The sequence below is a fragment of the Agelaius tricolor genome, unplaced genomic scaffold (assembly GCF_023055355.1).
Source record: "Agelaius tricolor isolate 1412-34295 unplaced genomic scaffold, bAgeTri1.0.p SCAF_15, whole genome shotgun sequence".
NCBI classification, from domain to species: Eukaryota; Metazoa; Chordata; class Aves; order Passeriformes; family Icteridae; genus Agelaius; species Agelaius tricolor.
In genome coordinates this window covers 19,919,121-19,946,208 of record NW_027269275.1, presented here as the reverse complement: position 1 = coordinate 19,946,208, position 27,088 = coordinate 19,919,121, and the positions used below count along the sequence as shown (strand labels likewise).

Genomic DNA, 27,088 nt, shown 5'->3' with positions numbered 1-27,088 from the left:
AGTTTTTCCCTCTGCTTTTTCCCTTCCCCACCTTGCAGGGCACACAAAAGTCTTTAGTCAATACCTGCCAAGTTGAAATATCCTGAATCATTTTCTGCTCGTGACCTTGCCTGTCCCATGTTGGCATGTGCAGTTGAAAAGAGTCACCACAGATTTTTGGGAGACACTGTAACATCCCAGCTGCTGGAATATAAAATTGGTGGGGTGTTTTTGCCTCGGTGGCTTGATTTTCCCATGGATTTCATCCACTCTGCTCAGTAGAACTTAATTTTTGCTTTGTCCTGTGTGGATTAACTGTGATCTGCACTTCATGTGGAGGGAAAGGAGCAGCCTTTGCTGTGGGATGGGGTAAGGAATGTTCTGGGAGTAATTGTGAGGGAAAGTCAACATCACCCAGTGGCAGATGGTAAATGGGAGCATCATCTTACAGTGGCAGGGGCCAGGCACTTTGGAAATGTGGCTTACAGACAGAGTCATGCATGACAGAGCAGTTCCCAGGCCTTGTTTTCCTGGCAGGGCAGCTGATGGAAGGGATTTCTCTTCATTTTCCCTTCAATTTCCCTTTATTTTCCACAGCTTCCCAACCTGCTGTGTGTTATCACTGGGTCCTGTGATACCACAAACAGGAATCCCATGGGAATTAAGAGCAAGTTAAAGAGTTTAGTCTCTTAAAGGCAGCTATTTCCACACATTTACCCATATTCCAGAGGTGTAGGTGGAATCTCACTGCCAGTGCCACAGGTTGGGCCCAGGAGGTGAAATTAGGGACAAAAGGGCCATTGTGCAAGTGTGTGTGACCCCACAGGCAGCTGTGCCAGTACCTTGGGAATTCATTCCTGTGCTCATTCCAGAGATTTCACCTGCAAAGCTGCTGAGGAAGATCTTGGGCTGAGCAAGCTCTGACACCCCCAGGCAGTTCCATGTGGGAGTAGGATCCTTGTCCCTGTCCCTTGTCCTGGGAGAGCTGCAGCTGTGCCTGTGGACAGCAGTGCTGCCAAGGCTCTTGCATCAGAAGTGGCAGCCCAGGTTCAGCCGTGTCTGCTCCATTCCCACTGTTTGCTCTGGGCACAGCCTCACTCTCCCCATCCTGCCTTTCCCCAGACACAGGAGCTGTGGTTCCATGGATGTGTTCTAGGAGGGATTGATCCATTTATCTGTCTGCAGTTTTTCCTGTTGTCCTCTAGGAGTTGTGTCTGGGAGAGAGCTTGGGAGGCAACTTCAGAGGCAAACAGCCATAAAATGAGAATTGTGGGTAAAGTCCTGGGTCTGGTGTCACATTAATCAGTTTGTCCTTGTTCCTATCAGGAGTGGGGAATTCCCTGGCTGTGCAGGTGAGTGCCAGTGGAGCAGGTTCAGTGAGGTGCCTGAAGCCAGCAGGGACTGCAGGACAGAGGAAATACTGAAGCCAGACCTGCTGGTGTATTTAGAAACTCAGATTTCCCTCTGTGGTTTGAGTTGCCTTGGAATGAGGCTGGGCTGGAGCAGTCCCTGGAGGGTGAAGGGATGAACAGCACCTGGAGAGAAAAAACCAGGATCTCTCCTACCGGAGTCATGAGTAATTAATCACCTGAGCTAGATTAGGTGTAGGGGAAACTTTTGTTATTGGGAGGGTGGGCAGGCCCTGGCACAGGGTGCCCAGAGCAGCTGTGGTGCCCCTGCATCCCTGGCAGTGCCCAAGGCCAGGCTGGAATGGACTTGGAGCCACCTGGGACAGTGGAAATTGTCCTTGCCCATGGGATTGGAACAAGAGGAGCTTTAATGTTCCTCCCAACCCAAACCAGTCTGGAATTCTCTGAAAAGTCACCCCCTGTCCATCTGCCATCCCTTCAGCTTTCTAACACTTATTATCCCAATTATGTAAAGCTTTGGAGAGGGGCTGCTGGCTCAGCCAGGCTGTGGCACATCAGGTCAGGCTGAAATCCTCGTTCCTCGAATGATTTCCCAGCACAGCCCTGATGGGTCACTCCAAAGCTCTGCCCTGCTGCTGGCTGACAGGGGCTGGAGCCTTAGGAAAACACTGCAGGAATTAGGGCAGCACAGCCTGCTCTGTGTGTCAGTGCCCTGGTTTGTGGTGGAGCTGTGCAGCTTTGCTGTGTTTTTCCTGGAGTGATTCAGCCGAGGTGAGGGAGCGCTGCCAGGAGGATCCCACAGCCCCTGCCTGCCAGGGCAGCATCTGGAATCAAAGCAATCAAACTTGCTGCCCTAAGAAATCCCAGCCTCCTGAGAAGCTCAGCAGCCACTGGAATTTGTCCTGGAGTTTTATGGAAAAGCTTTCATCCTGTTTGTTGTCTGTTGGATTCTTCCTGATGGGTGAGACTGGGGGATTCAGTGGAGAAACTCTACTGTGCTCCTTTAGGAAAGACAAATATTATTGTAAAGGAGGAAAAGCAAAGCTGAGGAAATGTGACTGGCAGGGCTCTGACTGATGACCACAGCAGAACCTTCCAGCCCTGTTTACTCTCTGATCCCAAACTGGTTTCTCTTTTTTTAGGGAGTCTGTTTATCTGGCACCAACGGGGCTTTGGGGCTGAACATGTGTAGGGTTTCCTACACACTTGGACTGTGTAGGAAACTTTTGCCTATCATTTTCACCACCACCCTCCAGGGGACTCTGTACAGAGCCAGAGCAGGGCAAACAGCCCCTAAAAATCAGTGTTGAAGTGGGGGTGAAGCATTTATTGTCACTGACACAGAATGCCTAAATGGGGCAGGGACTGTCACTGTCACACCTCTCAGGGCTGTCCTCACCACGACAGCAGCAGCAGCAGTGTGGTCCTAGATGGGTGAGCTCATCCTCTAAATATCCCTCAGTAAACAAGGGCAGATTTATTTTTAGCATAATCACTGGTCAAAGGGAATCCTGCTCCAGAGCCTGCTGCCCTGAGGACTCACTGGAGGTGCTTTCACTGCCTGGCTTGGGAGTTTTGCTGGGAGACATTCCCTGTGTTTCCTTGTCCCCGGTAGCACTTGAAGGTCACTTGGTTAAGCTGTGTGTCCTCCTTGCTGCTGTCTGACTGTGTCCCTTTGCCCTGTCCCCTGAGGCAGATGTGTCCCAGTGTCCCTCTGTGGGGACAGAGTTGTGACCCCACAGGACAGGGCTGCTCCAGGGGCTGGGAACTGTCCAGACCTGTCCCTGTCCTGTATCTCCTGGAGGGGCCTGGCACAGGGACAGTGGTGTGGCACATCTGTCACCACAGTCACTCACCCCTGCTCCTGGCCAGAGCCCAGCTCGTGCTGCCCTGTGTCCCCAGCATGGCTCTGCTTCCCCAGCAACAGCTCAGGGTCATTTCAGCCTCAGCCACACTCCCAAAGGGGCTCCAAGGGCACGGGACAAAAATCCATCTCCAGTCCCTGTTTGCTGCTGGCTGTCACCCCTGTGGGATGGCTTGGATCCCGTGCTTTCCTTCCTGACACACACAGCTCTCACTTCTCCACACTTGAGCTGCTCCTGTGTTGGAATGGCAGCAGATCCTGGAGCTGGGAGAGTGGGGGAAGGAGCCAGTGATCCTGGAAGCCATTGGATCCTGGGACACTGGCACAGGCTGCCCCTGGATCCTGGGACACTGGCACAAGCTGCCCCTGGATCCCTGGCAGTGCCCAAGGCCAGCTTGAACGGGGCTTTGAGCACCCTGGGATGGTGGAAGGTGTCCCTGCCCTTGGCAGGGGTGGGAATGGGTCTGTGAGATCCTTCCAAGCCCACCCACTCTGAGATCAGCTCTGGGCTCCAGCTCCAGCTCCCACCCTCAGGAGAGGCACTGGGATGTTTTGGGAAGCAGCTGCTTGGCTCTGCTCAAGAGCTCCTGTGAAGAGGAGCTGCAGGCTCTGGGAAGGAGCTTTTGCACAGGGGCAGAGGGAGGTGGGAAAGGATCCTGCAGGGAAAAGCCTCCAGCTCCAGGAGGAGGTTTGGGATCTGCTCCTCCCTGAGCTGCTGGTGAGAGCTCAGGCTGGGGCTCGCCTGGGGACAGTGAGGGGTCACTGGGCTGGAGGGAGGGCATCCAGCACGTGGGCACTGCCACCCTCAGTGTGACATTTGCTGTGTCTATAACAAGCAGCAGGCTCTGGGGAGGGAGCAGGGCACCAAAATAGTCAATGATTTGTGAGGGCAGCAGAGCTTTGCTGCAGCAGGTGAAGCTCAGGCTTTGATCAAGGCCTGGTTCAGGCTGTGCCCTGCCTGGCAGGAATGTCACACTGGCAGGAGTGGGATGCAGAGGAGCTGGGGGGGAATGTGGCAAGGAAAGGTTGGAAGTAAAGCCCAGTAGTTGCATTAACCACAGGGCAACTTGTGGGCAGCAGGAGCTTCTCAGCAAACAAATACTAAGCCCTCAGGAGTGTTTTCCAGTGGAGCAATCCCATTCCATGTCCCAAGGACCACAGGCATTATTCAAAACACTTATTGCCAACATAAGGGTGCAATTGAGAAGTGTGAGGCTGCAGAGCTCTCAGTGAGTTTCTCCTCTGGTTGGTTGTTCTAGCAAAAGGAAATCACTGAATGGTTTGGGTTGGAAGGACCTTGGAGAACATCTCATTCCACCCCCTGCCATGGCAGGGACACCTTCCACTGTCCCAGGCTGCTCCAGGTCCCATCCAAGCTGGCCTTGGGCACTGCCAGGGATCCAGGGGCAGCCACAGCTGCTCTGGGCACCCAGGGCCTCCCCACCCTCACAGGGAGGAATTCCTTCCATGTATCCCACCTAAAGATTCCTTGTGATTTCTGGTGCATTTGGCATGTCTCCCTGAGTGCTGACCTTGTCCCTTTTGTCCCCTCAGTGCTGCTGACAGCTGTGAACTGCTACAGTGTCAAAGCTGCCACCCGTGTGCAGGACGCCTTTGCTGCGGCCAAGCTGCTGGCGCTGGCTCTCATCATCATCCTGGGCTTCGTGCAGCTGGCAAAGGGTGAGTGCTGCTCCTTGGCTCCTTTTGGGCACAGCAGGATCAGTGGCAAAGCCCAGGAGTCCAGCCCCAGGTGTTCCAGAGCTTTACAAACCTCCCCGTTCTCTCAGCTGCTTGGGGGATGTTCCCAGCTTTGCCAAAGGCTGGGGTTTTGTGCTTTATTTGTGGGATTTTCTGTTATCACTGCCAGGCTTGATTTCATGCTCCTGAAACCACTTAAAGTCCTTCCCACTTACACAGAGACAGTGATTTCTCCTTTTGGGAGTGAAAATGTTGGTGCTGCTGCACTGGCAAATCTCTTTGTAACATTTTGCTCACAGAGAATTATCTGCATGTGCAAACCTCTCCCAGTCATCTTAATCCTTCCACAAACTCTCCCTGCACATTTCCCTTCATCCTGTTCCAGGTGTGCAGTGGCTCAGGCCAGCTCTGGGTCACCCAGGGACACAGAGCCCACGAGGAGCAGAGATTGGAGCTCTCAGCTGGCTCTGGCACCTGGAAAAGGAGACAAAAATGGGAAGATAAAGCAGATTTTCTGGTGCTTCTGCTGGTTTGCTTCATGCACCCATAAAATCCTCTCAGAGCAGGGAGATGGTTTGTTCCAAACCCATTTGAGTTTGTTCCAAACCTGATTAACTCACAGCTAAACCAAAGTGTGGCTTTTTTGTGCAAGTTTTGTGGGAATAAGTGTGTCTTGGGGAACAGTTATGTCCTTGTTTCTGAAAGGGGATAAATTCTCCAGGGAATGGTGTCCCTGCACAGGGGTGAGTCTGTGTCTGCTCGTGGGTCTCTAATTCCTGTCTCAGCTCTGGGAGCCAGTGCTGTCTTTGCAGAATTTCTTGCTTTGTCAGAGGTTTTATTTTCTTCCAGCTCAGTGCAGACACTCAACAGGGACATTGTTTGAGGCTTATCAGAAAACACACCTCCTCCCTCTGCCCAGCTCCCCAGCCTGCTCTGCTGGACCTGATTCTCTCTCAGGAGGAAAAGGATAAATCAGGATAAATCTCTTTGAGCTGGTTAACATTTTACCATGAAGATCTTTACAACTGGGCTTTGTTTGCAGATAGAATCTCAATTTACATCTTCAGAATGTGCTGTTCTTTTGGCCTTTTTGGGGAGGCTGGGCCACTTTGTGCCCTGCTTCCTCAGGTGGAAATCCATGAGATTTCCCTTGGCTTCTGTGTAACCTCGAAGGGATTCCTGGCCTGTTACAATAAAACCCCCCTTCCCCTCCTGTGTCCCAGGAGTTGTTTTCCTTCCTTTGAAGTTTCAGGTGGCTGTGGCTGTGCAGCCCTTGCAGGGCAGAGAATTCCATGGGATTTATTTTCCTGCTGATCCACCTGGCAAGGAGATCAAAAGCAGTTCCTGGACAGGGACACCTGTAAGCAAAGACTTTTCTCCCTGTCTGAGCAGCCAGCCCTCAAACCAGACAGGATCAGAGTGGGATCCTCAGGATCCACAGCAGATCCTGGCTCCCACTTTGTCCCAAGTGCCCATTCCTGCCTGTCCTGGGATTCTGGACTGGGATTCTGCCTGGCTCCTCCAGCATGGGTTTTGTTAATCTCCTTTGGGAAGTTCCAGGCTCTCTGTTAAGTCCTTAAGAATGTGCAAGCTCCTTTCCTGTCCCTTCCTCAGCTCCCACCTGCAGTTTGCAGCTTGCTCCATTTTCCTTTCAGTTATTCCAGGTCACTCTGTGCTTTTAGCAGGGATACAGCAAGAAATTGTCTTTTTTCTTCTTTTTTTTTTTTTTTTTTTAATTCAAAAAAGCACAAAAATTCCCATTTTCAGTGACAAAGGGAGAGCATTGACCTGTCCTCCAGCTTTGTCCCACATTTCCACACCCTGTGCCCATTCCAGTGTTGCTCTTTTTGGACAAAGACTCTTCCCACCAGCAGCTGGGTGACCCCATCCAAGCTGGCAGCAGTTTTGGGGTGAGACCTGCACCCAGCTGGTTTTCAGGGGGATGGGGTTGTGTATTCCCAGGATGTTCTGGACAATGAACTGGTTTTACTGGTTCCTGTCCCACTGCTGGTTTGTGTTCCCAGTAGCCATAAACAGACCAGAGGAGCAGCACCACATTTTTTGCTCAAATGTGGAAATTTCTGTGATTTCACAGAAGTCTCTCTGCATTAACCTCCCACCTTCAGCCTTTGGCTTTTTCTCTTTTTATCCTCCCCTTGGCTCTTTTCCTGGTTTGCAGAAGAGCAGGGAGCTCTCAAGGACAAAGGACTCTGTGGCAATTTTGCCCACAAAAAGAACATTTCCCTGTCAGCAGCTGTTTCCCATCACTCCTTTCCTGCCCTTCCCAAAGGAGGAGGCTGAAATTGGTTTCCTACTCAGCCTTTCAAGTGCTTGGAGGTTGACTCAGTGGAACTGAGCTGCTTGGGATGAAATTATTTTATTAATCCAAGAGTAAAACTTTTAAAAGCCTTTTTGGGGCTGGAAATGTGTGGCTTGAAAAGTCCTGGATTTGGGTATTGATTTGTAAAATCTCGTGTATAGCCCCCAGATTATAGCCTGCAAACAATATAAATAAATAAATAAATAAAATTTAAATAAATAACTTATTTAAATAATGTTATTTAAATTATATTATATTTATATTATAATTTATTATCTATAATATATATTATTATCTATAATATAATTATTATATATAATATATTAATATATTATAAATAATACATTGATATATTATTTATATAATATATAAATAATATATTAATACATATTATTTAAATAATATTATTTAAGTAAGAAATAACTTACTTAAATAATAGAAATAACTTAAAACATAAAGAGGGTCGGAGTTTTTTCACTCCAGGATTATGAAAACAAGATTTCTTTTGGTTCTCTTATTTTACCAGCTCTCTCAATTTGCTTTCTGTCCAGCTGGGTATATTTTGGCAGTGTTCCTCAGCTGGGGAGTGGGATACCTGGGACTGGATCATGGAGAAGGTTTGAACAGCAGGGCTGAGGGATATTTTTGCCCTGGATGTGACACAGAAGTCTGTGGTTCTGTCCTCTCCATACTCACATCTTAAAATTTCCCTTAAAAACAGACTGAGGTGTGAAATGGTCAAAAAATCTGGGATTCCTTAAGGACACCCTTGTGCTTTTTAGAGATGAGGAAGTTCAGGAAAGGTTTTGATGTTAAAAAACTAGAAATAAACATATCACAGACATGTTTGACATCTATTTTTTCCCTGTGGATGATGCCTCAGGGTTTCTGGAATGTTTCTGTGCCCTCAGGCTGCTGGAGCAGGGATGCAGCTCCAGCCCTTGGTGTGATCTCTCACCAGCAGCTCTGCTTAAAAACCTGGAATTGGGCCTTTGGGACTTAGAGAAATAGAATTTAACACTGATTTTATTGAATTGCTTTTATTGGATTTATTGTCCCTTTATTTATTGTCCCTTTTCTTTATCCTGGCTGGGAAATTCCTGGTCTGTGGTGCCTCCAGGAGCTGTTTGGTGGCAGCAGCATTTTTCTCCCTGCCTCCCTTCCTTGGGCTGTCAGGGATGCAGAGCTGCATCTGCCAGAGCAGCTCGGGGTCAGTTAAGGACAGAGCAGGCAGGTTTAACTCCAGAGCAGAGCTTAGGCTGGGCATGAGATTTGGAGATTTGGGTTTAATTTGGGCTTTTTTTTTTCTTTTTTTTTTGTTTTGTTTGTTTGGTTGATTTTTTTTGGTGGGGGGGTTTTGTTTGGGCTTTATTTTTGAGTGGGTTTTTGTTTGTTTGTTTGGGGGTTTTTTGCTTTTGTTTTTTGCAGAATGATGAAATAATTTGGGTGGGAAGGGACCTCAAAGCTCCTCCAGTCCCACCTCTGCCATGGGCAGGAACACCCGTCCCCTGTCCCAGGCTGCTCCAAGCCTTGGAGGAAAGGAAGAGACTCAATTTTCCTTCCCTCTGTCTCTCAGTCATGGGATTCTTCACTAAAAAAGGGCAGGGAAAAAAATGTGGACTGGGAGCTACCAAAATAACCCCCAGGCAGAAATACAGAGGCCAAAGGGGCCTTTTGTAGCAAAAGGGATTTGATAAGTGAAAGCAGCACCCAGATGTCTCAACCCACAGTGCCAGACGTTTCCTTGCACCTGGAGTACTAAAAATGGCATTTTAAGAACCAAGCTCTGCACACTGAAGATCTGAATCTTCCTTCTGGTACTTTCAGAACCCTCCCAGCAGAGTTCAGGATTTCCAGCCACAATATTACCTTTAGAAAGCTTTTTACAAGCAGTATTGGGGTGAGGGTGGCAGCGCTGGCTGGGGTGTCCAGGGAAGCCGTGGCTGCCCCTGGATCCCTGGCAGTGCCCAAGGCCAGGCTGGACAGGGCTTGGAGCAGCCTGGGACGGTGGGAGGTGTCCCTGCCATGGGATGGGAGGAATTTTGAGGTCCCTTCAACCCAAAGCAGTCCTGGATTCCATGGTCAGCCAGGGCTCCTGGCACAAGGCTGGAGCTGTGAGGGAGTCTGGAGCCCCGAGCAGGGGGATGTCCCCACCCAGCCCAGCCTGGCTCCCACCAGGGATCCTCCAAACGGATAGGAAACATCCTGAGGGCACAGGAGGATGGCAGGGACAGCATTCCTTGCTGCTGCTGTCCCCTGGCATCCCAAATGCCACCGGAGCCTGCCGGTGCTTCTCCAGGACGGAGCTTCGCAGGGAGGCTCCTTCCTCATCCTCCCCTGGCAGCAGGGACAGCTGCCACACCCTGCCCCTGTAAATCACAGCAGCCTCCTGCTGCAGATTAATCACTTTAATCAGATTAATCAGGTGTCAAACGCTTCTTTTCCTGACTCAGTTCCCTGAATTGTCCCTGTTTTTCCTCCTCCTTTGGGGCTCTGGGTACAGACACCCTGTGCTGAGGGCTCCCTCTCCCCATTCTGAGGGCTCCCTCTCCCCATGGCCGAGTTGCCTCTCCTCGCTGTTGGGGCAAGTTGAAAATATTTAATTATCCTGCAATGCTTTGTGCAGGAGAAGATTGCTGTGCTATTAAAACCAGACTAGACATGACCGGGGAGCAAATGAACATTTTTGAAGGAAAGGCCGGGCACAGACACGCAGCGCCTCACGAGCCCTCCCTCAGCCCTCCCGCGGCAGGGCCCCGGCTGACCCGGCACAATTACCGCAGTCCTGGCAGCTGGAGGAGCCGCAAATGGGCTTTGTGTCACAGCTCGTTACCTTAATTTGGTTAATTGTAGAGCAGAGTGCGGTGGAACAGCCGGTTCAAACCAGGCTCGGGCTCTCCGGGGTGCTGGGCATGGGCAGGGCAGTGCCTGGAGCCCGGGATGAGCTGGGGATGCCCCAAGGCCGTGCTTGGCAGCCTCACCTGCACATTTGTAACCTTAATTTCAGCCAGATCAAAAGCCTGGGGTTGGAATTGTCGAGGCTTGAAGGATGGAGTGCCTGGGAGATGGTGCAGCACACCGCGGCTTCACAGGGTGGGGCTGGATCAAAGCTCCAAATTAGGATCAAACCTAAATAATTCCAGGATTTTTTCGCAGGGCTTGTTGAGGGGATGAGGTTTTAAACTGGGAGGTTTAATTAGATGTAAGGAAGAATTCTTTTATGCTGTGGATGGTGAGATACAGGCACTCCTGTGGTTTAATTTAATTGTGTCCTGACATGTTGTTAAATCCATTTGACCCTGGGGCACAGAAATAAGAAATTTAACAACTCACTGGGAGGTTTTGGGGAGCTCCAGCTCTCCAAAGGTGATGTGGGAAGGGCAGTGAGGTGTTGGCCGCCTCAGGAGAAGGAACATTTGGCCTGAGAGGGTTTTGCCTGTGACAGACAAGGAGGATTTTGGAAGAGCTGTGGACAAGAAATGCAGTGGTGCTTGTGCTGCTCCCAGATGGGAGCATCCTCCCGGGTGATGAAGGTGATGGTCCATGATCAGGGTGGGAACATGGAGAGCCTGAAACCTTTGAGAAGAGATATCCTGAGGGGTGTTTGAAATGCTGGAGAGCCTCCTGCTCTCCCAGTCCATCCATGTGCTGTTGCAGTAGCTCATTGCAGGCACTGTGAACAAAATGTGTCTCTTATTCCCATAACAAAAGGCCTGGAAAGAACCAGACTGGTAATTATTCACGAAGGGCAGAAAATGAGGTGGGGAAAGCTGAGCCCAAGGGATGCAGGGGATCACATTCCACCCCTCCTGCTCAGCCCTCTGATTCACCTGGGCTAAATCGGGATTCTGTGCAGAACCTGCAAGGCAGGAATTGAGGTTAAACTCAGCCTTTTATCAGTCTCTGCGTTTCCTGGCTCTCCTCTTGCGCTCAGATTTGTTTTTAAAAAGGATTGGTGCATTTTGCTGAGGAGGATCAAATACATCCAGCACATCCCAAGGGAGATTCAGGGAAGATCCTTCTGGTGCAAGGAGCTGCTGGGAAAGAGGTGACTCCAGCAGAGAACAGTAGGGACTGGGATCTGGGCAGGAGGAGCCTTGCACACCTGAGCTTTGTTGGAGCATCCCTGAGCTTTTCCAGCAGCACCTCCTGGGTGCCCAGTGCCAAGGGATGAAGGGTTAAGCTGCAGGCCCTGCTGACTGCCTTGTGATGCAGTTGCTGGGGTGATTAGGAGAGCTCTGTGCCCTAAGAGGAATCACATGGGCTCCCCCTGGGTGCAGAGGTGCCCCTCTGGATCCCACCACAGTTCCCTGCACTCAGTCTGGGAGTGTGGCTCTGCCATCCCTGTCCCACAGCCAGCCCCTCCATCAAAGACAGGGAACAAAACAACTGCAGAGCATTTGAAAGCAAAATAAATAAACCTGGGGCTGCTCGGGGAGAGCTGGGACCAGAGGCACAATCAAATCTTCTATTTCTGGCGTTTTCTTTCAAAAGCAGATCCACAACAGGAACTTTTGATCATCAGGCCCTAAAGAAGGTGACTTCTGATATCCAAAGCCCCAGAACCTGACTTCCCTCAATCAAAGGGATTGCCACAGGCCTCTGCTTTATCAGGTGGCTGGTGGGACTGGAGGAAATCCTGGGTTTCTGGGGGTTTGGGTGGCTGGTGGAAGTGCAGGAAATCCTGGGGCTTTATCGAAGGCCAGCAGCCTGGAGTTGAGAGGACAATGTGACAATCTCTGTTTGCAAAGCATCTTCCAGCAGGAAGGTCCCCAAGGATGTCCCTGGGACATCACCTTGGTGACAGCACGTCGCAGTGTGAGAAAGTTTGGAGGAGTCAGTCCTTGCCTGAGATGAGTTTTTGGGGTCATCATGTGGGGATGAACCCAACTGGAGCGATCCCTGGAAAACGAGGGCAAATGTGCCCCTGCTCAGCATAACCCAGAAAGGAGCAGGGTGATGATGAAAAGAATTCCATCCTAAGAGCAGCTCTTGCCTCCAGGTTTCTCTGGAGGCCTTTGGGGTTCAGAGCCTGTGGCACTGAGCAGGGTTTGTGTCCTGCAGGTGACGTGGAGAACCTGACCCCTGAGAGATCCTTCGAGGGCACCAAGGTGGGCGTTGGGAACATCGTGCTGGCTCTGTACAGCGGCCTCTTTGCCTATGGAGGATGGTAAGGCACAGCCCTCTCTCCCTGCCACACTGAGCTCAATCCCAGCTCCAATTATTCCAAACTGAAGCTCCTGCAGGGCTCCCTTGTCAGTCCTCTGAGCACCTGCTCTCCATTTGCTATGAAAAGAGGCCACTTGTAGCCATCCTCATCGTGGAATGATGATTTGGGTTGGGAGGGACCTTCAGGATCATCCAATGTGCAGGGACACCTCCCACCATCCCAGGCTGCTCCAAGCCCGTCCAGCCTGGCTTTAGACATCAGCCATCCTAAGCTTTCCTACAGGATCAGTGCCCCTCCTGGAATCCCTGTGCAGATGAGTTAAACTGGAGGGGTTCTTTAACCAGAATTAACCTCTGTCCTTTTGAAATTACAGGAATTACTTGAATTTTGTGACAGAAGAGATGATAAATCCCTACAGGTAGGTGTGAGTCCTGGCATGACTTCCCTGGGGAAAAAGCTGCTGTTTTGGGGAAGCCCCTTCCTCGTGTGTTTAACAGAGGAGGAAGCCAAGGTCTTCATCTGGAAAAAGAGAAAACAAGATGAGTTAATGACCTTCCACCTCCCTGGAATCAGGGAAAGGGAACAATGATCCCTGCAGGAGCAGGGCTGTTGTTTTCCCTGCTCTCCCGTGCTGTGTTATCAGCACTGAGAGAAATTTCTGCTTCCTTGGCCTGACACCTCTGTGAGTTATGGGCCAGGAAAGAGCACTCAGGGCTTTATTGCTGCCTTGGTTCAACTCCCACTGAGCATTTGTGCTGCTGTCCATGTGTTTGTGCTGCTCTCCATGTGTTTGTCCCGTGCTCTTCCCATCCTGTTGAGCAAGAGCTGCTTCCTGCTCTGCCCATGCCTCTCGGGGTTATTTGGGGCCCTCAGCAGAGCAGGACAGTGCTGAGAAATCCCTTCTGCCCCTGGGAAGGTGCCTGGGAGCTGCTGGAAGCTGCTGGGAGCTGAGGCTCGGGGGCACTTGTGCAAGAACCCATCCTGGCTGCCCCTGGGGGTGCCTTGGTCCTGCTGGGAAGCACAGGGCTGGATCCACCCCCTCCCAGAGAAACAGCAGAAGGGGGGCTGCATTTTGCAATTATTTTCATGTCTGCTGGATGCAGTCCTGGTATTTGACTCTGCTCCTGCAGCTTGGAGCTCTGCTGGAGCAATTAGAGTGGCACCAAGCAGGGTTTCCTTTTGCACTTTCCCTTCACAAATGAAATTAAACTGTTGGGAAAGGCATATTTGTACCAACACAGGCTGTTCACAGACCCACTTAGGCTGTGCCTGAACTCCTTTTCTTTGAGTTCCCTCAGTCCAGACAGCTGAGTTTAGGTAGAGCCTAAAACTGCCCAGTGCATCCCTGAGATTCCCATCTCCCCCAGGAATCCCCCCAGCACAAGGGAGCTCCATTGCCCAGAGAGAATCCCTGTGCTGGTGCCACTGGGTATTTTTAATTAAAAGTGATCTTGGATTCCTGCTTGCCCAGGCAGCCAGGGCCTCTCCATGCAAAACATCCCTTCTGCCATCATCCTTCCCTCTCCACCTGCAGCCTCCAGGCTGCTCAGGGACCACTCAGTCCTTGAGGCTGGAAAAGACCTTTAAGGCTGTGAACCAGCACCATGTTCACCACTAACCATGGCCTCAAGTGCCACATCCATGTGGTTTTGAGGGATGGGGAGTCCCCCACTCCTTGGGCAGCCTTTCCCTTGTGGATCCCCTGTCCTGTGGGAGCAGTGTGTGCCTGGGACACTGCAGAGCAGAAAAGCCAGGGAACAGAGCGGCTCAGAGCGAGCTCCGGAGGCTGGCAGTCCCTGGGATCAGCAGCTCCCTCCTCAGAGCTGCTCCAGGACAATGGATGTTTTTTTCCTAGAAACCTGCCCCTGGCTATCATCATCTCCCTGCCTGTGGTCACGCTGGTCTATGTGCTGACCAACCTGGCTTACTTCACCACGCTGAGCACCGAGCAGATGCTGACGTCTGAGGCCGTGGCCGTGGTAAGATCCCTCTGCTCCAGCCTGACTCATCCTAGGGCAGGTGAAATCAGCCTTGGAATCACTGCACACATCTCCTGCTTCCTTCCAGGCTGCTCAGGGCTGCTTGCAGAAACCCTGATGTTGAGCAGGGGAGAACAACGTGATCCCCAGGGGGTTATCCTGGGCAGCAGTGAGGGTGGCACTCAGTGCTGCTCTTCATTCTGAGCTAGGGAAGGTTGCTGCTGGCCTTGTGACTGCCCATCAGTTACCAGAGCTTGATATTTATGGGGAAAGGTCACTCAGTCAACACTGAACTGGATTGTTCTCTCTCCATGTCTTCCTTGAGAGAAAAATAATACTTCTATTAGTTAAAATGCCAGTGTGGTCAGGAACCCTGATGGCTTCAGAAGGGAGCAGACCTTGCAGACTGAGCCTGACTAGGATTGTTCAGGGCTTCAGGGGGAGTCTCCCAGCCCAGGATGAGCTGAGCCCCTCAGGTGACACTGCTCCATCCTTTGGATTTGGACAGAGGCCCTATTCCAGTGCTTCAGGAGATCCTGGAATGGTTTGGGTGGGAAGGGACCTGAAAGCTCATCCCATCCCACTCCCTGCCATGGGATCCTATCCCACCCACCTTCCACTCTCCCAGGTTGTCCAAGCCAGCCCTATGCAGCCTGGCCTGGAACAGCAGAGGCTGGAAATCAATCCTGTATTGTTGGTGCACACCCGCAGTGGAGCAGCACAGGCTCAGCCTGTGACAAAAAGCTGCAGGGCCAGGTCCCTGCGTGTCCCCAGGGCTGGCTCCCAGCTCCTGCCTCAGCACTTGGCAGGAGCTGCTGTCTGAGTTTCCTCACAGTTTCCGTTGGGTCTCGAACTTTCCGATAGCTGGTGGGTAAATGTCGTGTCCTGCCCCCGAGGGAAGGGCTGGCTGCTGATGTATTTCAGCAATTCCACAATCTGCTTTTTCAGGGAAGGGGAACAGCACATGGGAATATGGGAAACTCCGTCACAGCTTCAGCACTGAGCTGTGGCATTTTTTGGGATTTCTCCAAATACTCTTTGTAGGCAGCTCGGAGTTTTTTGGGACGTTGTGAGTGTGAAATGTCTCTTGTTGTCCCCCATTTAGGATTTTGGGAACTACCACCTCGGTGTCATGTCCTGGATCATCCCTGTCTTTGTGGGGCTCTCATGCTTTGGGTCTGTCAATGGATCTCTTTTCACTTCTTCCCGGTAGGTTCCTTGCTCAATCCTGTGGGTTTTGTTTACAAGCTGTGCTCAGTTCCTCACCCTTTGGAGTTCTCCTCCAGAGGGTGGCTGTGGGCAGACACAAAGTCTGGAGGGCCTGGAGGCCACGTGGGGAATGCAGGAAGACAAAGTCAGACTTCAAACCAGATTAAAGGCAACCTTTCAGTAGTGTCAATCTTGTGTTCCTCAGGCAAAGTCCTGGTGAGGTCAATAAACAGAACCAGACACAGGCTCAGGGCTTGGGGCTGCTGAGAAAGTGCATTTTATGAGAAGCAGAAAGTTGGGAAACTTCAGGGCTGAGAATCCCTCGGGAAGGGGTGAAAGGCTGGGCAGGGGCAGGACTGAGATGGTTCCGGCTCTGACACATCCCTGGGTTTCCTGAGGAGTCACTTAAGTGCTGTCCCTGGAGAGCAGGATAGAAATGCATCCTTCCTGCATTCCTTGGCCATGTCCAGCCTCCCTGGTGAGCAGGGCCTGCTGTTCAGGCCTGCTGTTCCACTCCTGCCTCGGGGCCAGCAGGGCTGAGCTCGGGCTGGCCCCACTCACTCGTTGTGTGCTGAGCACAGAGCCCTGCAGGGCTGTGACTGGGCTGTGTCCCCTCTCTCTCTGTGTCCCTTCCCAGGCTGTTCTTCGTGGGATCCCGAGAGGGGCACCTGCCTTCCATCCTGTCCATGATCCACCCCCGGCTGCTCACCCCCGTCCCGTCCCTCGTGTTCACGGTGAGCAGGGCTGGGATCCCACTGGCATGGAGCCACAGCCATTCCTGCATGTGCCCACAGGAGATGGACCCTTCCCATCATATCCTCGTTGTCCACTTCTGTCTGGAATTCTTCCCATCCCTGGAAGTGTTCAAGGCCAGGCTGGACAAGGCCTGGAGGAACCTGGGATAGGGGAAGGTGTCCCTGCCCATGGCAGGAGGTTGGAACTAGAGGTCCTTTAAGCTTTGAGGTCCTTCCAACCCAAACCATTCCATGATCCTATGAAATGGTTCCAGGCACCAATTGAAAATAGCTTAAATAAGTAAAAAATAGTTCAATGTGATCCCTTTCCTGGCAGTATTTCCCCTAAATCCCCCCGTTTAGTGTTGTAACATAGGTGGTTTTGTGTGCTCCCTTTCCTAATGGCCTTTTCCCTGAATTTAGTGTGTCATGACCCTGCTCTATGCCTTCTCCAACAACATCTTCTCAGTCATCAACTTCTTCAGCTTCTTCAACTGGCTGTGTGTGGCCCTGGCCATCATTGGGATGATGTGGCTGCGCTACAAGAAGCCAGAGCTGGAGAGGCCCATCAAGGTGAGAGCGGGGTGGGCACTGCCAGGGGACCTCTCCCCTGCTCCTTCCCAGCACCAGGGGAGGCTCAGCTGCTGGTCCTGCATGGAAAAGGGGCTGGGACTGCAGGGAAATGTTGTGTTGTGGCTAAAGGAGGTGTCCCTGCTGCTGAATCCATGCAGGAGCACAAAGAGCCACCTTGGGGACAGCACAGTGAGGGAGCTTTGGGTGACAGGGACAGGGTGTTGTGGTGGGATTACTCTCCATGAGTGCCAGGACAGATCCCAGGCTGTGGCTCTCAGTGTAACACTCTGTACCCCCATGGAATTCCCCTAAAATAGTTTTCTGCTAAAGCAGCCGGCCCCGTGCCGAGCTCTGTCCCCAGTGTCCTTGGCCAGCTTGGCAGCCCCGTGTCCCATCTGGGGGAAGGCCAAGATCCTGTCAGCCCCTGGTGCCTCTCCCCCAAAAGCTGTTTCTCCCTCATCCCACAGCACACTCGGGTCCGTGCCAGGCAGCAGCACCCACAGGGAAAGAAACCCACGGGCCTGGACTGGTGCCTTCCCAAAGGGAATCTTGGCTGGCTCTTCCCTCAGCTTTTGGGGTTTTCTTCTCAAAGCTGGGCTGCTCTGGTGGGTGCCCTGCTTGGAGTCTCCTGGGAAACAGCCCCAGCTTGTGCTGTGCCTCTGCTGGCTTTGGTGCTTGGTGATGATTTGGATATGGAATTATGGAGCTGAGGTCCAAAAAGGTGCTGAGAAAGGCTCCTGGCCATGGGGAGACAATAACTCTGTCCCTCCCCAGGCTGGATAAACTCTGGCACATGTCCTAAGCTGTCCCTTGCTCCCTGCTCAGGTGAACATCTGCCTGCCCATCTTCTTCATCCTGGCCTGCCTGTTCCTCATCGCCGTTTCCTTCTGGATGACGCCCAAGGAGTGCGGGATCGGCTTTGCCATCATCCTCAGTGGGATCCCCATTTACTTCTTTGGGGTCTGGTGGCAAAACAAGCCCAAGTGGGTTCTCCAAGGCATCTGTGAGTATCTCCAGGGAGGAGCAGCTTTGGCTCCCAAGAGATTTCCCAGTGCTGTGCTGTAGTGCAGGCTCTGCTCCCTCTGGAGGAGCTTCCAGAATCCTGGCTCTGCTCCATTCTTCTTTCATGGGAACAAGTTGATCCTGATGATTGCCATGTGTGCCAAGCATCCAAAATGCATCCTGATTTGCAATAATGGCAAAGTCTGGGACCAATCCCATGTTTTTGGGGGGTTTTAATCCTGCCAAAGAGGTTGTTAGCAGCAGAGCAGAATTCCCTGCTCCTGGAATAGCTCAGGGCCAAGCCTTTGCTCAGCAAAGAATCCCTTCCCAGTGGTGTAGGAAGGATTGAGCACAGCTGGCCTCAGTTTGACAGCAGAAAATCCACAATGAGTCCCAAGCCATGGCTTAGGCAGTGCTGGCATTTGGGATCCAGGCAAAGCTTTCCTTGGCATCCCCCTGTGGCAGCAGGGCAGAGGGAAGGGAAGCTCCCTGGATGTTTTCTCTCAGGTTTATTTTTAAGGTATCTGCTCCAGGGTTTTCCACCAGCTGCCACAAGGCCAGGGTGTGTTTGGAGGGATGGAGAGGCTGTGCTTGATGCACAGAACCTCAACAACTGAGCCCAGAAAGTCAATCCCTGCTGCCCAAGTAACTGAGCTCAGCAGCTGCTTCCCTGCTCTCCTGCAAGGGGCTGACCTGGAAAAGCAGACAAGGAGAAGTGCCCAGCCTTAGCTGGGTGTTTCATGAGGAAGAGCAAAACTTTCAGCAGCACTCAGCACTTATTATTCTTCTTTTCCCCCTTTCTCTCTCTCTCTGTTCCTCTGTCCCACGCTCACTTTTTTTTGTCCTGAGTATTAGGCTCGGTTCCTGGAAAAGCCATTTTTGCAATACCTGGGTAGTAAATTACCATATTCATTGTTTTCCTCCACCAAAGGATTGTAAGGAGAATATTGAAAATATTCTGGGAACAGACTGTGATAATTCTGCACATGTCCAGTGAGAAACACAGGAACTTTAAAACTGATTTATTGAATAAATGGAATGGAATGGAATTCTTGGAATATTTCAAGCCTTCAGCTGTACTTGGACTCAGGGTGGGGAGGCAGAGGGCTCAGCCCTTCCCTCATGGACCCAGGTTTGTGCTGGGGGTGATTCCTGAGCTCTCCTTTGCTTTCTCTGCAGTCTCCACCACCGTGCTGTGCCAGAAGCTGATGGAAGTGGTTCCTCAGGAATCCTAGGCAGGACAAGCAGGGACTCTGAGCTCGAGGAAACGCACAAGGTTATTCTGAGATGACACAAGGATCCGACCCCTCACTCCTCAGTCCCAGGCACCGGAGCTGCCTCCTGCTGCCACCACTGCCCCGAGGCTCTGCTCACCTCCTGCAGCCCCTCCAGCCCCTCCCAGCCCTGCAGAGCAGCCAGAAGAAGTCCTTGGTACGAGCCAGGAGGAGGAATTCCAAAGGGCACTTCCAGGGGAGTGCTGCCTGTGCCCTCTGTGTGTGTGTGAGGGCTGTGCTTGGCTCTGGGGGGCTCCTTGGCTTTGGCTCTGGCATCTGCTGGAGCCTGCTTTGAGTGTTCAGAGTGCCTGGGGGGGTCCTGAGCTGCCTTACCTGGCCCAGGTGGGGGTGGGGGGCAGAGGTTGGCTGATGTTGTCTCACTCCCCCAAACTCACACCCCCATGTGCTGCTGGACACTGGATGTGGGGGGGCCTCTGAGTGTCACTGTGCTCCTCACTCGGGGCCCTGCCACCCTCTGGATTTGGATCACCACTCTCAGATCCAAGGCAGCTCCCTGCTGCTGAGCCAGTCCTCCAGGATGCTCCTCCCCACAGTGCCCATCCCTGGGAGTGAGCACTGAGGGGGGAATTCCTGCTGAGAGCCCCAGGAGCTGCAGTCAGCAGAAGGCCAAGTCCTTGGCTTGCTCATTCCATGCTTTTCTGTGCCAGGCTTTCATCCAGCATGGGATGAGCAGCCCTGTGCTCTCTCTCCTCATGGCCCTGCTCAGGGAGCCATGGCTGCCCCTAAACCACCTGCAGAGAGAAATCCGGGGTGGGGATTGCCCTGGCACATTCCCTGGGGTCTCTGTGCACTGCCTGGCACTGTTCCCTTTGTCCTGCTGTGTTTCTTCTGGAATGTGCCATGGAGATGGGACCAACTGGCTCTGGGCTGTGGAGAAGGGCAGATGTCCTGGCTGGCTGGAGCCACCTTGGGCTGCTGGAGGTCATGGAATGGTTGGGTGGGAAGGGACCTTGCAGCCCATCCAGTGCCACCCCTGCCATGGCAGGGACACCTTCCACTATCCCAGGCTGCTCCCAGCCCTGTCCAGCCTGGCCTTGGGCACTGGCAGGGATCCAGGAGCAGCCCCAGCTGCTCTGGGCACCTGTGCCAGGGCCTGCCCACCTCTGAGTAATCAAAGTGAGCTCTGCTCTAAGGAGCAGGGCCTGGCCTGATCCTCCTTTGTGCATCAGGTCTGGCTTGATGAGATCCCATCAGCACCCTCCTGCTCCAGGAGCAATCCCTGAGCACAATCCATGATCTGCATGTGAAATCCTGGTTTGCTGCTGTGGGTGGTGCCATCCCATCCCTGAGCACCCCAGAATTCCTGTAGTTCCCTGTAGTCAGCACTGTCCCCTGAGGGACACGTTGCTTTCTTTGCTCCAAAGTGTCACCTTTTGGAAAGCTGCAGTTCCTGACCCATTTGCTCATTGTGCCTCTGTGCTCTGACATCACCTGGAATTCTGATCTTTCCCCACTGGAGCTGCTTTGCTGTCTGTGTTGCAGATCTTTGTGCTCGTGCTTTGTGCAGGTGGCTTGGTGAACTATTCCCCATTTTTTTTAATCTTGGCCGTTGGGAAGCCGGGGTGCTCCAGGAGCTGTCACTTCCCACTGGATTCTCCTTGTAGCAGAGTTCTGTGGGGTGAAGGGGCATTAAGGACACCCTGGTGCTCACTCACTTGGTGCTGGAAAGTTCTGCAGCTGTGCTGGGGCAGGGGCAGCTCCTGCCCAGCTCTGTGGCCATGTCCAGGTGCAGCTCCACACTCCCACTTTGCCAGCCCCATGTCCTGCTCTGAGGCAGGAACAGGGGAGACAATCAGCTCTTTATTCCATGGCAGCTGGGGTGGAGATTCCAAATCAGCTCAGTGGCAGTGTGGAGATTCCCAGTGACAGTGGGGAGATGCCCAGTGACAATGTGGAGATTCCCAGTCCAGCTCAGTGGCAGTGTGGACATTCCCAGTGACAATGTGGAGATTCCCAGTCCAGCTCAATCAGAGTGTGGACATTCCCAGTGACAGTGTGGAGATTCCCAATCCAGCTCAGTGAGAGTGTGGAGATTCCCAATGTCAGTGTGGAGATTCCCAGTCCAGCTCTCTGGAAGCTGAGTTAATCCATGAGGATTTGCAGCTGCTTTGGGAATATCCAGAGGGCAGACCCCAAGGTTTTTGGCCAGTGCAATGGGTTGGAGCATCTCAGATCCAATGGCAGTGGAGAGGCTTTGGCATAAATAAGTCATGAATCACAAAATCTGACCTCGAGTTTTGCCTTCTTCCAGCTGAAGGCTGAGATGGTTTTGAGCAGTGATGGGAAATCCCAGCTCCTGCTGGACCTGCTCCATGGAGAGGGGACCTCAGTCTGTCACCTGCCACTCAAGCTGCAGGTTTTTGTGGCTCTGAGGTCCCAGGGCAGCTCCTGCAGGGCCTGGGTTCAGCATGGGGGCTCTCAGTGCCAAAACCCACCAGCAGAATTCCTTGGGATGCAAAGCAAAGGCACTGGAATCTCAGCCACCTCAACCCAAAGTCAGCTGGCACCAAGGGCCTTCCACAGAGAGCTCAGCACTGGGGCCAGACTTCCCAGAGGCTGGCTTGGACACATTGTCCATCAGGGTGGTGACCATCACAGTGTCCTCCTGGTGACCCTTTCACACTGCTTTGAAAGAGGAGCTGTCACACTAAAAAGTATTTTTTAAGCAATCAACTGATTTTAATTTAATCCTTAACTGGCTTGCTTTGCTTTTTGTGGATTTCCATGGTTTCTCACTTGCTGCTGAAGATTTTCTCTTGTACTAACCTGAGGCTCTGATCCCACCTCTGGGGGCATCTCATCAGCATCTCTTGGCAATAGAGGTTTAGGAAGAAACTAAACCAGGTACCAGCACAGAGCCACAAAAAGGCTGAATTTGGTCAGCCACAGCTCACATCTCAAAGCTGATCTGCCAAAAAGCTGATTTCTTTCACCCTGGAGTCACTGATCCCCCAGAGCTGCCCTCCACCACAGCTTGGTGGCACGGCTGGAATAGCTTGGGTTGGTTTTTCCTGGAGGTTTGGGAGATGCCGAGGAATGGGGTAAAACTGAATTTCATTTTAGAAAGAAGAGACCACAAGGAGTTTCTGCAATCATGGAAATGGCTGCCCCAGCCTCTGCTATCCAGCATGGCAGCCCCCAGCTTGAGCTGCTCTGATGGGTTTGGGTATGGAGAAGGAAGAATTCACCCCTGGGAAAGACCTTGCTGCTTGTTTTCCTCACACATGGAGTGAGATGTGTCAAGGAGGGCAGGGGAGTGACAGAGTTCCCAGTTCCCCATCCTTGGCCAGCACTGGGATTTTCCCTGTTGTTTCTCTGTTGTGCTCTTTGGAGCCTGTGGTCAGGCAGGGAGGGAGATGAACCCTCCCCACAAGGGCCCTGCAGCCACAGTGACCCACAGGAGCTTCCACAGGAATCTGCTCCCTGCAAGTCCTGCTGGGGCTGTTCTGTCCATGGAATTCAGGTTGGAAAAGACCTTGCAGGTCACAGAGCCCGTGGCTGTGCCATGGTCCTGTGCTCTGAGCTGACCCCAGCTTCCAATTCCTGCTCCTCTCCAGTGGTTCTGAGTTCAGGCTCCCAGGCTGGCAGATGTTGTTTGGGGTGTTCCCAGAATTGCATCCTGCAGGGATTGCTAAACAGAGCAGGAGCTGCTGGCCAGACACTTCCATACCCATTGGGTTCCTCTTTCTAAATGAACCCTTCCTCCAGCTGGGAGGGGAACCAGCCCTGCAAGAACCAGGGGGATCTTTGTCATCGTGAAGGACTTTTAATGATATTTTTTTCTTAAAACTTCCTGCAGACTTTGCAGTGGTTTCCATCTCAGACACGGTGTTCTGGTAAACAGGCTTTTGTTTGGAACAGCCCCCTTGGTGGCCACGGAGTTCAAAGGGACTCTGGCACAGTTGAACAAACTTTAAAGGCCCTTCAGCTGGATTGGAACTCCTGGGAAGTGGCTTTGTTGTTGTCCAAGTCCTCTCCCAGTGGGTGGCTCAGGCAAGGGAATAAATTGGGCTGCTCCAGGGGCTGCTCCGTGGTGGGTCCAGGCAGGGGCAGTGGGGCTGGTCTCTGGAGCTGTGACTTCCCAACCCTGGAGGGATATTCCCAGTGGCAGAGTCCTGGTCTGGCTGCAGGGAATCCCAGGGAATGTTTCCACTCAGTCTGGGAAGGTACCTGTGCCTTCAGCTCTCGGGCTTTATTAGAAAATCAAATTACGAAACAAATCCTTGAGGAAACTGCCAAACGTCCTTACACAACTTGGGGCTGCTCCCGTGGGATGCCAGCTCTTCCTCCATCCACTGCAACCTCCTGACATGGAATTGGGAAAGGGCTGGAACAAAGCAGCTCCTGGAGCTTGGGAAAGGGCAGCCCCAGGGCAGGGTGGCTCCAGGCTGGTGCCGAGCTCTGGCTGGGACCCCAGGGATTGAATCCCAGCCTGTGCCTCAGCCAGAGCCAGCCACGCCTGGCTGCCAAGCAGGGAGATCCTGCAGGGATGGGGATCTGCTCATCCTGCAGGGATGGGAATGTGCTCATCCTGCAGGGATGGGGATCTGCTCATCCTGCAGGGATGGGAATGTGCTCAACCCTGCAGGGATGGGAATGTGCTCAACCCTGCAGGGATGGGAATCTGCTCATCCTGCAGGGATGGGAATCTGCTCATCCTGCAGGGATGGGAATGTGCTCAACCTGCAGGGATGGGAATCTGCTCAACCCTGCAGGGATGGGAATGTGCTCATCCTGCAGGGATGGGAATCTGCTCACCCTGCAGGGATGGGAATGTGCTCAACCCTGCAGGGATGGGAATCTGCTCATCCTGCAGGGATAGGAATGTGCTCCTTCATCTCTTCAGGGATGGGAATCTGCTCAACCCTGCAGGGATGGGAATGTGCTCATCCTGCAGGGATGGGAATCTGCTCCCTCATCTCTGCAGGACTGGGAATCTGCTCATCCTGCAGAGCTGGGAATCTGCTCATCCTGCAGGGATGGGAATCTGCTCATCCTGCAGAGCTGGGAATCTGCTCCTCCATCCCTGCAGGGATGGGAATCTGCTCCTGCATCCCTGCAGGGATGGGAATGTGCTCAACCTGCAGGGATGGGAATCTGCTCATCCTGCAGGGATGGGAATCTGCTCATCCTGCAGGGATGGGAATCTGCTCCCTCATCCCTGCCAGGACATCCCGGAGACCTCAGTGCTGAGGGAAGCTCCAAGGGCTCCTCATTCTGGGTGTCCCCTTGAGGAGTTACACCCAGGATGGTGCTGGCTTTGCCTGGGCTCGAGTTCTTCCCAGTTGGAACTGGAACTGGGTTGGGAATGTGTGGGGGATGCTGCTGAGCTCCCAATTGATGATGCAGGGGTAGGAAATGTGGCTTGGGGTTGGTGATCCCAAAAGATCCCATAGTCAGAGGATTATTCCTTGCCTGAGAAGGGGGGTTGCTTTCTCCAGCTGTGGAAGTGGTAATGAGTAAAAATAAAAAGTATTTTTTTAAACACTGAATTAATTTCTTAACTGCCTAAAAGAGACTTTATAGCTACACCTGAGTTCCTCCCCAGGGCTGACATTCAGCCCAGCACAGGGGCTCCCCCTCATCCTGGGGTGTGGCTGTGCTGGGATCCACGGCAGGCAGGGGAAAAACCTCCTGGTTTGTTTAGAGGATGGGGCAGGTCCATGTCCCACCAAAATTCTTGGACAGGGAGGATCCTGAGTGGTTCCCAGACCTCACTCCCACCCTCAGAACAAAGGGAGGGTGACCTTCACTCCCTGTGGAGAATCTGACTTTTCAGACACTTTGCTTTGTATTTTTGTTGTTGTTTTTTTTTAAACACAGAAAAAAAAAGAAAAGCTCTTAACACACACAAGAAAACCTGAATCTGATTTATGATTTTGTTATATTTGGTTGCTTTAAAAAAACCTGTTTTACTAATTTAAATATATCTGTAGATGACACTATATTTATTTGAAAGGGGTAAATATCTTTTAGTCTTAATTCTTCTCCAGTAAGTGCTGTGTATTCCCAATGTTTGTGTTTCTGGCAGCACAGCAGTTCCACTGACTGAGGGCTGGGCACCAGCAGCTCCTGAATCCAATGGCCTTGGACAACAAGACGTCTCTTGCAATTGTAATTTTTTTTTTTTTTGGGTAGTATTTCTTGATTCTTTTATGTCTGTGGTTTAACAAATCTGTTCAATGTTTGGGTTGTTCTATGTTTTGGGTTGTTTTGTTTTGTTTTTTTAACAAAGAAAGCTGAATTACAACACTCTGGTTGCTGGTCTTTGCCTCAAAAAGTTTTCTTTTTCCATGATTACCTCACATCCATCAGCACCTGGGTTCCCCAATAGTCCTCTTGCAGCTGGATTTAGGAGCAATGAGAGCATCCATGCCTCCACCTCCATCCTCCTTTTTAAATTCTAGATCATTTTCCTGAGGTTAAAACTGAGGGAATGGGGAAGTGGGAGGGCTTTGGGCATGAGGAGGGAGCAGAGGAGGAATATCCCAATTCCCAGGGTGTGTCCATAGTTCTGTGCAGCAAAAGGAATGTCCAGCAGCACGAAGGGACCAAGTTTTTATGGGAGAAGTGCTGCAATTCCTCTTCCCTGTGCATTCCAGGCTGGAGAGGAGGAGTTTCAGTGGGAAAGGAGCAGGGCAGGGATGCTCAGGCTCCCAGGGCTTGGTGGAGGATTTGATTTTGGATTGCAAAGGGCAAAACTCCAAGGTTTTCCTTCCTAAAGGAGAGGGCGGTGCTGGGGCTGTTTCCTTGGGACACAAACACATCCCAGAGGAAGAAATGGGCAGGAAAACCTGTGGAGCAATCCCAGTGAAGTGGGACTGGAGTGGTGCCACGTGAGCAAATGTCACAGAAATTCCACAGCCAGTTCAGGAGTGACCAGGAGGGACTCCCTGGGCTTCCCATGGGCTTTGGAAAAAGGGAATTCTTGTTTGGGAGAGAGGGAGCACTGACAGAAATAGTTACCAACAGAGGGAGGTCTGCAGGGCTCACCCAGGGATCATTTCCTGGAAAAGGAGATGGACAGGCTGGCAGAGCCTGCAGAACAAGGAAACTCAGAGCCAGGGAGTGAAATCCCACTGGATCTGGGCGATCCCCATGGATCTGTGGGATGCTGCTCCAGCCCCACCAGGGCTGGGCTCTGGGTGGGAGCAGGAGAGGACCTGGACACCCAACAAAGGCAGGAAGTGTCTGCACACCCTGGGGCTGTGCTCAGGGCACTTTGCTTTGTGCACTGAAGTTCCCACAGCACAGACAAAAGGGGTTTTTATCTGGGGGACACTCAGTGAGATCAGGGGTGGGATCACCCTCCTGCTCCATGCATTCCCTACAGATCACCATTGTTGGTCACCAGACTGGGCCCTTTGGCTCCTGGTAGCCCCAGCTGACCCTTCCTGGTGCCACTGTGCCCCCACAGAACCGTGGGATGACCTTAAAGCTCCTCTTGTTCCCACCAGGCCAGGTTGCTCCAGAGCCCTTGAACACCCCCAGGGATGGAGCAGCCACAGCAGAGAACAGACATGGATTCACCAGGGGTGCAGTGTGGCAGAGGAAGGCTCCTGGAGGGCTTTTCCTGGGAAGGACTCCTGGAATGGGAGCCACAGGTGGCCCCAGCACTGTCCAGCCACGGCCCCAGCTCTGCTCTTGTGGCTGCTGGGTTTGTCCAGGGGCTGGAGGTGCTGGGAGAGGGCAGAACATCCCTCTGGAAAGCACACAGGGAGCAAGGCTGACATTTTCCCACCCTCTGACCAAACCCAGGATATTTTTCTCCCCAAACCCAGGAGCTGCTGTGTGGGAGGGCTGTGGAGAACACAGGGAATGCCACCAAGGAAGGGTGAGCCCTTGGAGCAGCAGGTGGGATTGTCCCAGGACTGGAGGGAATTGCAAAGCCCATA

The 27,088-nt window shown here is 52.3% G+C and overlaps 1 protein-coding gene across 1 annotated transcript in view; it reads left to right on the top strand.

The window, feature by feature from the left end:
* The window catches only part of SLC7A5 (solute carrier family 7 member 5), a 32,138-nt gene extending 6,693 nt beyond the window's left edge, over positions 1 to 25,445 (top strand). Inside the window, exons 2-10 of the mRNA XM_071440814.1 lie at positions 4,768 to 4,893; positions 12,296 to 12,401; positions 12,775 to 12,819; positions 14,257 to 14,380; positions 15,486 to 15,589; positions 16,227 to 16,323; positions 16,747 to 16,896; positions 17,722 to 17,899; positions 19,078 to 25,445. Of these exons, the coding sequence (XP_071296915.1) occupies positions 4,768 to 4,893; positions 12,296 to 12,401; positions 12,775 to 12,819; positions 14,257 to 14,380; positions 15,486 to 15,589; positions 16,227 to 16,323; positions 16,747 to 16,896; positions 17,722 to 17,899; positions 19,078 to 19,133 (986 nt within the window). The 3' untranslated portion in view covers positions 19,134 to 25,445. The remainder of the gene's footprint in view (positions 1 to 4,767; positions 4,894 to 12,295; positions 12,402 to 12,774; positions 12,820 to 14,256; positions 14,381 to 15,485; positions 15,590 to 16,226; positions 16,324 to 16,746; positions 16,897 to 17,721; positions 17,900 to 19,077) is intronic.
* Positions 25,446 to 27,088: the final 1,643 nt, after the last annotated feature.